Genomic DNA, 13,359 nt, shown 5'->3' with positions numbered 1-13,359 from the left:
TATGATCAAAGTGATCTCCCTGAAGCTTCGAAGCTCTAAATATAGTATACGGGATGGCCCTATTTTTTGATATTAGTTTAAAATTCCTACAGTAATAACCCATACAGTTATCAGCAATAGGTAGTATAGGTATCAGCAGTATTATTCACAATCATTTTTGTTAGAATGTGATCTAAATTTGAAGGATCATTTTTTTTCTTTAGGCTGTGCTCCCGCATGCACTCAACACGCAACAACCACACATCCCATTGACCTCTTTCTCTGCTCTCATTCTTCTTCTCACCCAGGGTTCAGTACATCCTGAACGTAACGAGGGAGATCGATAACTTCTTCCCCGGTCTGTTTGAGTACCACAACATCCGCGTGTATGATGAGGAGGCCACTGACCTGCTTGCCTACTGGAACGACACCTACAAGTTTATATCCAGATCGAAGTGAGTGACGGACACTTGACACGTTCTCGACTCTTCGATAAGGCATTTACCCCTAGTTTAAAACACTCTATCTCAATAGTTTAGCTTATAAAAGTGTTGTTGACACTGCTATGTTGGCTGGCCTGTATGCTTGATTGTGCTTCATATCCACACCAGGAAAGCCGGGGCCAAGTGCCTGGTGCACTGCAAGATGGGCGTGAGCCGCTCTGCATCCACAGTGATTGCGTACGCTATGAAGGAGTACGGCTGGGAGCTGGAAAGAGCCTTCGATTACGTCAAGGATCGCCGAGCTGTCACCAAGCCCAACCCCTCTTTTATGAGACAGCTGGAGGAGTATCAGGGCATACTGCTGGCCAGGTATGAGACAGCTGGAGGAGTATCAGGGCATACTGCTGGCCAGGTATGAGACAGCTGGAGGAGTATCAGGGCATACTGCTGGCCAGGTATGAGACAGCTGGAGGAGTATCAGGGCATACTGCTGGCCAGGTACCACATCCAGTACAGGCACATTGTGTTTGTTTAGCTCAATGGCCAGGGTATGACACACACACGCACGCGCGCACGCACACGCACGCGCGTGCGCACGCACACACACACACACACATTTGAAAGCCCATGGGCCCTATCTTCGCAAAAGCGGTAATTTAGCATTTGTGCTCGTTGCAAATTGGGGCGGGCACAAGCGTATGCCTGTTATAATTGTACTGGGCATAGGCGTGCCACATGTCAAACCAGGCATTTCAGCGCTGAAATGTGGGGATAGATGGCATTATCCTATCGCCAGCAGCGTGCAATTACTTTGCGCTAAGAGCTTTGAAAAGCACCTCTTAGGCGCTAAAACACTCGCTGCGCTTGAGCGCACCATAATCTCCGCGCTGCGCAGCGCAGAAACGTCATTACGCACGGACGTGCCACGCCAGGACATCAAATTCTGCTGCTAAAATTGGGTAACCAGCAGATTATTCGGTGAGGCAATCAACTATAATTCACTGAGAAACTTTGATCACATCGCAAGGAGGGGTTATGGTAAATGAATTGAGAAAACTTGTACATTGTAGCCTACATAAGTGCCTTTTAAACATGAAGTCTAGGCTATTCACCTTCACCTGCTATCCCATAACCCGGAGGGTCGTTGGCACCACAGCCGATCTGGCACAAGCTCTCTCCATCTCTCTCTGTCCTCGGCACGAGTCGACAGCTCAGTGTTTCACCAAGTTTGAATTGAGTCCACTTGACTCCAATCTTTTCTTTTGTCTCTGAAGTTTACCCGCTGCAAACACGTTTCTATTGTCCCACCCCAGTCAACAAAATAACCCGAATTGCATCAAAACTCAGATGTTTTTAACAGGTATATGTGTGGTGATGTGATGGTGTCGTTATGAGATAGGGATAATATATACAGTCAATAGGCCTGCTCTACACCTATCCAAATTACGCATGGGGAGAATTACAGCATGCCTCACGCAAACTGTATTACAGGGACTGCAAGACGGGAATCTGGTTTGATTGATGTAACGCCCAGGCATTGCCAGGCCACACCTGTGAATAATTCTGGTGGTTAACACCACCCAAATCCCGTTTGCGCCGTGCATAAATGATTTGGCACGCCTCTAATCTGCGCTTGCGCCCGTTGTTGTGATGAGTTATGCTCCCCCACGAGAAATTGCATCCCCACCATATTTTAGGGCTGTTTTAACTTAACAAGGGCAAATTCGGCCCTGAACCACGTGCGGCGTGTGGCAACCGCGGGGGCAGGCATCCCTGGGTTGTGGCTCGATGGGGTACAGCCACGGATGGAGTGATGCAAAATCGTGGCAATTGTTATTATTCCATGTAATTTGTGTTCCTTCTTGTATATTGTCATGACGAAAGCAAAGATACAACAGGGTGAGATAAAGCCAAGGATAAATCGCCCCAATATTCAAGTAGCCTATAATACAGTGTGTGTAGCCACTTTCACACACAGATCGAGCAATATTGCAGTTCAGAAGGCCCGCAAAGCCGGCAGCCTCGCCACAGAAATTGCTTTCACACAGAGCCAAGCAGCACCGCCACATTCCCGTCCTGCGGTGTGCTTTCAGGTGACACCCACCCCTCCCGGATTGAAATGAGGCGAGCGGAGGCATTTCCACCCAGCTCCTCCTAGTAGCCCAAATTAATATTTTCATAGGTTAGTGTAGCCCAGAGCCGTGTAAGAAGAGTTACCATATCTCCATTCACTCCAATGGATGTTGTTGTTCAAATGTTTTTTACTCTCATGAGTTCCAGGAAGTAAGCTCCTGGATTAAAGAGTTCCAGGAAGTAAGGTCCTGGATTAAGCAGCACCGTCGAGTTGCAGCAAAATGGACAGTTTGTGTTGTACTCTGAAAGTGTTTTTTTTCTTGAATCAAATTGTACATTATCAGCTTTATTTTAGCATGCAAAAGTAGTGTGAGACCCATTCCTGGCTGTTCATTGGCTAATGAGTCTCGCATTTTGGTCCTCCGCTGACGCCACTCTCTCTCTAGAGGACACTAGTGTAGCCTAGGCTACTGTATGATGAACGAATTCATTCAGCAACCAAACATTGCCGATGTACGTGCAGCTGGTCGTTAACATCAAAGGATAAAACACAGAGAGCTCACCTTAATATGCCCACAACGCAGAAAGTGTTGTCCACATGCAGCATGGTAACGAGGCTTTTTCAATATTCATCTGATCGACTTTATGGATCACCATCATGTATTAGGTACAAGGCTAATTCTTATCTTTTGGCTCCAGTTTTTTGTAAAGCAAATGATTCCCATGAAGTAGCCTAATTAGCGTCCGTTCTGAAAGCGCCCGCATGTCAAACAGCTGCAGTACGTTACTCGTCGTCGGGGGAGTAGGCTATAAATGCACATGAATACTATAACGTTAGTAGTTTTTGTAAGGGAACGGAATCGTTTGAGCATAAATAGCCAAACCTACTTACTCGTAGTGGAGGCACGGAGTATTCCTCCTGGCGCCCGTGTTGCAGTCATGATTGTATACTTTTCTTTTTACGTTCACTTATGCCTTTCTTGCTGTGTAAGGTGGTTTCCCCCGTATTTTTTTTTTAATGAATGAGCTGACCATTCGCACCGTTCCGTGCCGCTGCTCCTACGCTTTCAGGTGGAGGCGGGTTAGAGGCTGATCCGGCGATGTGACTATAGGTCCACTCAGGGGCGGACTGGGATCATAATTCAGGCCGGGCATTAGATACCAAGCAGGCCAGGCCGATATGGGCCGATGCGCCCATTTCGGGCGAAAGCCCAATTTGAAGCCCGTTTGAAGCCCAATTTGGGTCGTTTAAAGCCAGATTTGGGCCGTTTGACGCCCGATTTGGGCCGTTTGAAGCCCAATTTGGGCCAAGTCCAATTTTACAATGAGATGCACCCACTTTAAACCTGAATAAAGTAATAAAACCACTAGTAAACAGTGTTGGGGGTAACTCATTACAAAAGTAACATATTACATGTAATATATTACTTTTAGCAGTAACTCAGTAATATAACTTATTACTTATAGGATTTCAGTAATATTATACCAGTTACTTTGTCAAGTAACTCAAGTTACAAATTGAGTTACATTTGATTAAATTAAAGCACATATTTAAAAAAGATACAATCATTTCCTAATCAAACGATGTGTTTTTATGCAAATAACCACTAAAAAAAAAAAAAAAAAAAAAAAAACACGATTTCAGACGGACAAGCCCGTCTTTATTGTCACACGATTACAATCAACACATGCACGGAGGGCCACAACACACACATGCTGACGGTGGCCGGTGAAATTTGTCCTCTGCATTTAACCCATCCTGGCTTTGTCCTTTCCTCCGGGGGGCAGGCCAGGAGCAGTGGTCGCTTTCTCGTACAGCGCCCGGGGACCAACTTCGGATGTTGTCGTCACTGGTCAGATGACGATGACGATCTGATCTTCTGCATGTTTTTTTAATGGGGGGGGGGGGGGGGGGGTAATATACGGAGGAACCCCCCTGGTATAGATGACAATAACAAAGGAAAAGAATAACATTTAGAATTTTGGATTGTTTACACTGACTTCAAGGTGGTTGAAATTATTTTTCGGGATGTTCCAGGGCGGCGATGGCATTCTACTGCTGCTGTTGTTTTGGTAAAAGTAATGCAAAAGTAGTGTAATAAGTAACAAGTTACTCTACACAGAAGGTAATATTGTAAAGTAACTTATTACTTTCAAATGAAAGTAACTAGTAATATGTAGTATATTACATTTTGAAAGTAACTTGCCCAACACTGCTAGTAAACCAGTAGGCGGCGCCTGGCCTGCTGTTCAGTGAGTGGCCTGGCCTGGCCTGCAAAAAAAAATAATATATATATTATTATTTTTATTTTTTTTGCAGGCCAGGCCAGGCCAGGCCACCGGGCATTTGCCCGATGTGCCCGATTATGCAGTCCGCCCCTGGGTCCACTGGCGGAGCGAACGGCGTAACACAATTATCCACTACCCCGCCTTCACCACCCCGCCTTCACAACTTTCACATCGGAGGCACAGATCACATATTCCGTATCTTTTACCATTTTCAAGGCCGGTGTGAAAGCGGTGTGTGTGTGTGAGAGTGAGTGAGTATCCCCCTACGATGGTGATCACAGGTACCCAATACATTAGATGCAGGGCGCATGATAGATAGATAGAGTACTTTATTCATCCCCGTAGGGAATTTCTGGTGTTACAGCAGCAGTAGCATCAATGACAGCAACAACTAATTAAACAATAAAAAGTTACACAAATTCCCGTAGGTAAGGTGCAGAGCAAAAACAGCAGTATCAACATATTGCTAGAAAGAAGCAAGAAACAATACAATACGTAAAATATGCAATATACAACATATACAACTTTACTTCCACCGCCATTACATCTTTCGTTTCCCGGCATGATGTTGCCCCCTTTCACTTCTATAGTAAACTTTGGTTGACTAATGAAGTTCATTTCCAAAATATAACTGAAAATAAAGACTTTGTTTTTCAACCTTCAAAACGGAGCCACAAGGGGTAGGGATTGAAAACGGTCGCCTAGGAAATGGGACACCACTCATTACTTAATCATTTTGGCCAACTGTGATGATAAAGCTATTTGTGGTTCAAACAGATTGATTGAAGTCTGCAGATTCGCATAGATACACTGTTTTTGTCATCATATTGCATATTACCAGAAATTAATTAATAATTTTGTTTGATAACTTACTAATATTTGAATTATACTATTTTATTAGTTGACTGGTTTGCTCAGGAGTAACTGGAAAACATGATTATAACATTATAGGCTAGCCTATAGGTCAGGATAGTATGGCCTATTCAAATTGATTGAGTTGATATTGTAGCTCCATAATATTCTTTTTCTACATTTTATTCTGCCGATCGGGTTGCTTCATAATCGGGACATTAAATGATCCCATGTGGTTTTCGCTCGGTCGGGTGTCCAAAAATTATGCATTTTGTAGCTCCATAGTCACGTTTCTGAAATTATTTCAGTGTTACAGCGTTTTACACTGATCTGCTTGCAGCTCGGCTGGTGGGCTGGCTGGTGCTTGAAGTGGGCGCCCGCCATACCGTCTATGTTCAAATCGTCGCAAAATACCTAACCAAAACGTACAAAAATAAATGAACGTCTTCCTTTAATGTCGATACAAAGGATCACTGAAACACGCATTTCAGAACTCGATATTTGCAAAGATTGCTGTCCCTCTTCCACAAGCAGGAAGCCAGTGGCCGCAGGTAAACACGACCAAACGTACCACAGTAACTTCCGCTAATTCATCAAGAAACTAATTCCACACAGCCAGAGCATCCAGAGTTCTTTGTATCGACATTAAACTCAGAAGTTGACGTTTGTAATGTCTGGCTCATTTCTGGCTGATTAATAGTGGTTTTCTTTCAGCCCTTGGTGTCTAGCAGTGGGGTGCTGTGCTGCTGCAGTAGTCCGTGTGTGTGTGTGTATGTAGGTGCGCTCGTTGTAATTGACGCTGCGTCCCAAGCGGGCGGGGTCAGGCGTTTCGAAACACACCACCCCTTCGGGAAACGAGAGTGAAACTCATCCAGCGTCCCCGAGAGTGAATAGCGTCCTTTCCGTTCCTATGACTGACTGATGGTGGTTGAATGAACGATGACAAGATCCCCTGCTCCGCACGTGGTAAAAACAGGGAGGTCACATCTACCCAAACAATGATATCATTTTTAAACACTTATGTTTCTGTATAAATCATTACAATATGCTGCCGTGAGGTGGGGATGCATTTAGCTACTGCAGGGCGGGGGTGCAAAACTCGGCATAACACCTGGACACTAGCGCAAGGCGGACTGCAATCTTCCCTGCCTTAAGGCACGCACAAACAGGTGCGCAAGCGCAAATAGGGGATATCGCCTGTAGCAAGATAGGGCCCCATGTGTGAACTTGCTTATGACGGCCCCATGGCTGAGTCATCATTTTGCATTTAGACAACCAGTCCATCACTAGGAATTCCTGCTGTGTTTCCACATGTGCATTTTTGTGATATGCGGTACTTCTAAAATGTTAAAACTGCATTTCATACAGCAGCGTCACGCAAATTTGTCTGAGAAAGGATTAAAACAATGTGCTTTGTGCAATAACAGACCAAAATATGAAAATAGCAATTATATGTGTACATATACCGTACTTAGAGTGATGTGGTGTCTATACCTTCAGAAACCAAAGATGATATATTGGTAATATTTTGTCTTTATCTTTCTTCTCTCTGCCCCCCTCTCCTCTCCTCTCCTGCAGTAAGCAGAGGCACAACAAGCTGTGGCGTTCTCACTCTGATAGCGACCTGTCCGAGCACCACGAGCCACTGTCCAAACCCTGCGCCCAGCCGCACAGCTTGGGCCGCTCTGACCCCCGCAACCAGGCCAGCAATGTGGCCGCCCCCTCCTTGAAGGAGCTGCTGCGACCACTGGGAACCTCCCTCGGCGGTGGCAAAGTAGCGCGCTCTGCCAGCCAGCCTGATACCGGTGTTAAGAAGAATCAGCTGCGCTCGTCCTCTGCCGAGGAGCTGAGAAGAACTGGGTCAGGTCATCATGCTGAAGCTCAGAGCCTTGTTCCTCCTGAGGCTCCTTCTCATTCTGCTGTAGCCCAGATCCGGGGAGAGCTTCGCCAGCTGGAGGCCCCTTGTCCCCACCCCATGGCTGCATCTGCATCTCCTCCCTCATCATCTCCTCCTCTCTGCAACGGCCTGTGTGACTCTGAGAAAGAGCCATCCTCACCTCCCCTGCCCCGACCGAGGGCCGCCACTGTGGTGCCTGAGGCGCCAAGGAGCGACGTTTCTGCACTGACTGTTGTGGAGAGTGTTTTGGTGGGCCGGCCTCACCCGCCCCCGTCCCTCCACCACCTCCCCCACTGCCCTGCCCCGCCCCCGTCCCTCCCCCACTGCCCTGCCCTGCCCCCGTCCCTCCCCCACTGCCCTGCCCCGCCCCCGTCCCTCCCCCACTGCCCTGCCCCGCCCCCGTCCCTCCCCCACTGCCCTGCCCCGCCCCCGTCCCTCCCCCACTCCCCTGCCCCGCCCCCGACTCCCTCGACTCCAGCCTACACAGATGAGCTGATCACACCACAGGAGGAGCTGTCCTGCTCGCTGCCTGATGTGGTGAAACCCAGCCACCAGCCACCACAAGTGTCAGTGCCTGATGAGCCCGTGAGGACCCCCCCAAAAGCAAGCACACAATGGCCTGAGCCCCAGGGTCTGTCTGCACCAGTGCCTGACGAGAAACTAGACTGTGACCAAGACGAGTCATGTGGGTTGTCTTTTGACAGATTAGCAGCCCAGCCGCCCGCCTCCACTAGTGATTTTATCGACGACCACAGTGCCATTCTGCAAGAGCTCGAGGTGACCTTTACCCGCAGTACGGACCAGCTCGAGGTGACCTTCACCCGCAGTACGGACCACATCAACTTCTTCAGTGCCAGGGAGAAGTTCCAGGGTCTGACTCAAGACGCTGCTGCTGCACAGGCAGTGCAGCTTAGAGGAGCTAACAAGGACCAGCAACCACTGCCTCAGGAGGACTCCACTAGTGAAGGAAGCAAGGAGGAAGAGGAGAGGAGAACGGTAAAGCTACTGCTAATTTAATAGGACAAGAGAGAGGGTGCACATTTATTCTGTATGCATCATTAGAAATGCATTGCTGTGAACAATGCACAGAAATGGAATGTGTTTCCAAAACATGAATGTGTGCCAGTCGTTTTTAGTTTTTGAGTTATTGAGTTCAAGAACGCCACCCAGTGGCCTTAAGATGGGAAACTGCAAACAAGGGTACCTGCCACTGAATCCATTTTATTTTGAGTTGTTTATGATCCCAGCAGCCATTGATCACTGTGGGAACAAGCTGATACTTTGAAATGAATTGGAAAAAGCCATGAAAAACAAGACAGTGGCAAAATACCAGATAGACTTGGTTTTGGCATAAAGCCTTAGGATAATAATGACACCAGACATTTTTATAATGCTATTCATAATTGCCCCCAATGTGAGTGAAATTAAAACAATCATCTTTCTCTCTTGTACCTTCTTAGGAGATTGCAGTTCCTGTGCCGGTCACAGGACTGAAACCCATGGCACACACAATGGGCCCTCCTCTTGGACCTCTGAGCCAACCAGAGCCTCAGGGCACCCAGGTCCAGGAAGTGAGGGAGTCAAAGCAGGAAGTAGAGGAGAGCATTGTTTTATCACAGGAGGAAGCCGAGAATGTAAAAGAAGAAGTGAGGAACAAAGAGGAGGAGGAGGAGGAGGAGACTCCTGCGCCTCTCTCCAGCGATTGGACAAGGGGATCGGTGCGACGCGTCACACGGCAGCTGGAGCAGCGAATGAAACAGGAGCATGACTCTCCGTCACCTTCCTCCTCGCCCCCCTCCCTCTCCGTCAGCAGCTCCTCTGGGTCTCAGCGGCGCTCACAGTTCTACCCGCACTCCAGAGAAGACTCTAACCCAGCAACAATATCAAATCCCCAGGATGAAGCGCATGGCTTGCAGGGGTCAGTTAGCACTGTGCCGGAAGAGCAAGTGGAGGACGGTGGGAGATGTTGTCCAATGGAAGAGTCGGGCAGTGATGTAGTCGAGCGGAAGGAGCTTGTCTGTGAAGACAGAAGCACAAGAACACAGAACACTAGATCTCTCTCTACCTCTTCTTCCTTTCACCCATTGCTCCATTCTCCCTTTGCTCCGTTCTCCTCCTCTGTCGACTTCCTGTGTCTGGAGGGTGTGACGGAGCTGGAGTCCAGCACGGACTGGGAGGGCCCTCATGGCGACATCGTCATGAGGGAGACGTGGGAGACTCTGTGCGAGCTGGGTGCCTTCCTGCAGCAGGTGAGCGCGGGTGGTGTGGAGCAGGTGTGGTGGGGCCAGGGAGCCATGCAGGCGGCCACGCACAAGAGGGGAGGCCAGTCGGTCCAGCAGAGGGTGAGGGAGGTGGCGGCCAGACTCCGCCAGGCCGGCTTGACCCCTCCGTCCCTGATGAAGCGCTCGGCCTCGCTGGCCAAGCTGGGCTGCCTGGAGCTGCTGGCCGATGACCTGAGCGAGTGGGATCTGAGCCGGGCCTGCGTAGCCCCGTCGTCAGCAGCAGAACAACAACCCCCGGTCCACACGGCGAGCGACGAGTCCAAGAAGCAACGGGTCCACAGCTCTCAGCCCGACGCCCTCAGGGCGGGGGCAGAGAGGCTCTGTGAAGCAGCTAAACCCTCGTCGGGACTCTCTCCGCCGTCTGGTCAGAGTCGGCCGAGAGAGAACCTCGTCCACTCCAGTCAAGGCTCGGGTCAAGGCTCGCCACAGCTGCCTGAGCTCATCTCCATCGCCACCAGGCAGCAGTATGGCAGGACCCACCCTCTGAGGCGGCTGAAGAAAAGGACTGTCAGCACCCTCTACCACACCATGTAACCTTTGTTTGTGTGTGTGTGAGTGTGTAGTATGTGTGTGTGTGTGTGTGAGAGAGGGAGAGAGAGATCAAGTGCACCTGTGAGAGATGGAAATTAAGTGCATATTTTGGGATTTATTCAGCAAAACAAACCACTGTCTCTTGCCTTAAAAGTGAGGTTTCTTAAAGGTTAGGTTTAGTAGTTTCTGCACACAGTTTTATTGACCTGCAGATCTGCCAAGAGCCTCTGTGAAGTCTGTGATATGACAGCCGCCGTCTTGCTACAAAGAAAATAGTGACAGTGAGTCGAGAGGTGGGTTTCCATCCACCTATTTTTATGCAAATGTTCAATTTGCGCATAAAACACTGAGTGGAAACGCTGGAACATTAGTGGGGGGGGGGGGGGGACTCCCAAATATTGCTATATACAAAGTTTTTACGCTTGTGAAAGTGGGAAAGTTGTTGTTGAGTTGAGTATCAAAATGTAAATGCGACTAAGTGCAGTGGAAACAGATTAAGCAAATCTTCCTCGGTTCCTTGTCTCGGTTAACCAAACTCTTGTTGAACCAAATTCCATAAGAAAAACATGCAATTTTCATGTTGCTTTTCCTACTGGCAAAAGTGAACACCCCCCCGACCGTAAAGAAAACACGATGAAGGCTTGTGACAAATCGGTAGGATGCACTCTACATGTAGGCATACACTAAATACACTTGTAAGGTAAATAAGCAGCACGTTTAGGCACAATTTGAAGCTTTGGTCCAACCGCCACGGTGTGTTTTAATGGAAGACTGCGGTATTAACGGGCATCTCACTTCTAGAATTGACATTTTAGTCACTTACAGTGACTGCTGTGCTCAGTGGATTATATATATGTATGCCCAATTGAAGAGTGGCGCCTGCTGATCCATTTGACGGCGTAGCTTTGTGCTTAGAGATTGATGGCTGCCTGCAAGACAGCAGAGGCAGATGGCACACTGCCGTCATCATCACCAACTCCCAATAGTCGCATAACAGTAGTGGATGGAGACGCATCATTTTGCATTTTCTTTTGCAGATTTTCTGAAAATGCGGTTAACATTTGCGATACATTTGGATGGAAACCGATGGAAACTTATGATGGTTCCAGGAGTTATAGTTAATTGAAATTAAACCTGCTAAAAATTAAGTAAAAAACTCAAACTAGGCTTTGAAAAAAGACAGTGTGGTATAAACACTTGCAAGTGTCACAATAAGTCACTCAAAAACAATCATCCAACGCGGCAACGCCATATAGGTAGCCATCAATAATAATATTGCTAGTTTTCTCATCACCAACTTGATGTATACTTGAATGCTGTTAGAAGATTCAAATGTTTGATCTGATTCTAGGTGGAATCTATTTTCCAGACCTCTTTCTGTATTTCATCTCACTTCACCTCACTGCTGCCATTTAACACATTTGCTGGGTAGCTGCCTAGGAAACAATATCGCTTTTTTCCTGGTCCAATCTGACAGATAGCATCGTTCACCAATTTCACTTCACCAATAAGGTTTCTTAAAAATAAGCTAAACTATTACTACCAGCAACACCCACATTTATTGTTTATATATATATATACCGTATATATATATATATATATATATATATATATATATATATATATATACCGTATATATATATATATATAAAAATTATAATTAATTATATATTATACATTATAATATATTATACAATTATATATTATAAATTATATATATATATATATATGGTATATATAAATTAACAATAAATGTGGGTGTTTGATGGTTAGTAGTGTTTCTAACAAGAGTTCCGTTTGAAGCGGAGCTGTCATAGATGAATATTCTGAGTCTGTCGGCAGGTCTGTGGATGATTGAAATTGTCCTTGACTCATTAGAGTTCTACAGATTTGAAGGAACTGGATGATAATGGAACTCCTACATCGAGACTTATAGCAACGTGGTTAAATGAACATCAGATGATGGTTGTACATCGGTAGTCCATTGAAACAAAAGAGCAAAGAGAAGAGTCTTTTTGACTGTCCACTAACACAATACCTCAGTTGGGCCTGAACCAAATCTGATCAGCACAGGTGTCGGGCCCTGGATTCCTGGAATGTCTGATGCCATCAGAAGCAATCAATTTCACTACTCAATAACCTGAAGTAAAAGCACATCTCTCTCAAGTCTATGACAGTTTTGATGCCACTCAAACTAGAGATTTGTCCCCCCCCGCCGTATATGTTGCTGTGTGTGTGTGTGTGTGTGTGTGTGTGGGGGGGGTGGGGGGGATTTCGGGAGGTGAAGCCAGTGTGTGTGTTTCTGTATTTTCTGACGTGTTCTTTCGGGGATGTAATGTCTTCTTTTTTTTTTAAAGGTCTATATTCTGAGTGTGAACATTTTAGGATCTGTATATGTTTTTATATCGTGTGTGAGTGCGACTGTGTACATTCTGAACTGATCGCTCTGCTTTGTACACATTAGGTGTGCGCCTGTGACCGGCAACTAAGTGCAGATTATCTGCAGTTGATCAGAAATGTCTGTACAGGGAGGTCTGTCCAACATGCACTTTACTCCCTTTTCATTTTAATGTGTCGTTTGTTTCCTTTTTATATACGGTTGCTACTTTTGAGGAGCATGCTTAGTAAATAGCAACTGTTGGGTATGTGTGTTTGTGTGTGTGTGTGTGTGTGTGATTCCCCCTTTTCATTTGAAACTATCAATGTACATATTCTTTTATATCATGTGCTTCAACTGTGACCATTAAAGAATTGAGGTTATCGAGTCTGGTTTTGTTGTGGGTCTGTTAAGAATAATACATTAGAGTTGGTGCATCGAATCAACCTCTTAGATGTACTCTTCTTTGGGGCCAATTTAAAGGAAAGTGTGTTTAAAAAAAAATGAGTGCTCTTGGAGTAGGTCCTGCAAACCTTTACACAAACCCAAACAGGTTCAGGAAAAATGGTCAAAAATGCCGTCCGAAGTCACAGAAAATAGCCTAATATAAAGTCCAACTGAATCATTTAGAAGATT

The 13,359-nt window shown here is 46.5% G+C and overlaps 1 protein-coding gene across 1 annotated transcript in view; it reads left to right on the top strand.

Moving 5' to 3' along the window:
* ssh2b (slingshot protein phosphatase 2b) overlaps nt 1–11,896 on the top strand; it is an 87,958-nt gene extending 76,062 nt beyond the window's left edge. Inside the window, exons 12-15 of the mRNA XM_083654429.1 lie at nt 288–434; nt 591–791; nt 7,215–8,529; nt 8,994–11,896. Coding sequence (XP_083510555.1) covers nt 288–434; nt 591–791; nt 7,215–8,529; nt 8,994–10,349 — 3,019 coding nt within the window. The 3' untranslated portion in view covers nt 10,350–11,896. The remainder of the gene's footprint in view (nt 1–287; nt 435–590; nt 792–7,214; nt 8,530–8,993) is intronic.
* Nucleotides 11,897–13,359: the final 1,463 nt, after the last annotated feature.

This window comes from Poromitra crassiceps (assembly GCF_964638095.1).
Source record: "Poromitra crassiceps genome assembly, chromosome: 1".
NCBI classification, from domain to species: Eukaryota; Metazoa; Chordata; class Actinopteri; order Beryciformes; family Melamphaidae; genus Poromitra; species Poromitra crassiceps.
This window is presented reverse-complemented; position numbering and strand designations above follow the sequence as displayed.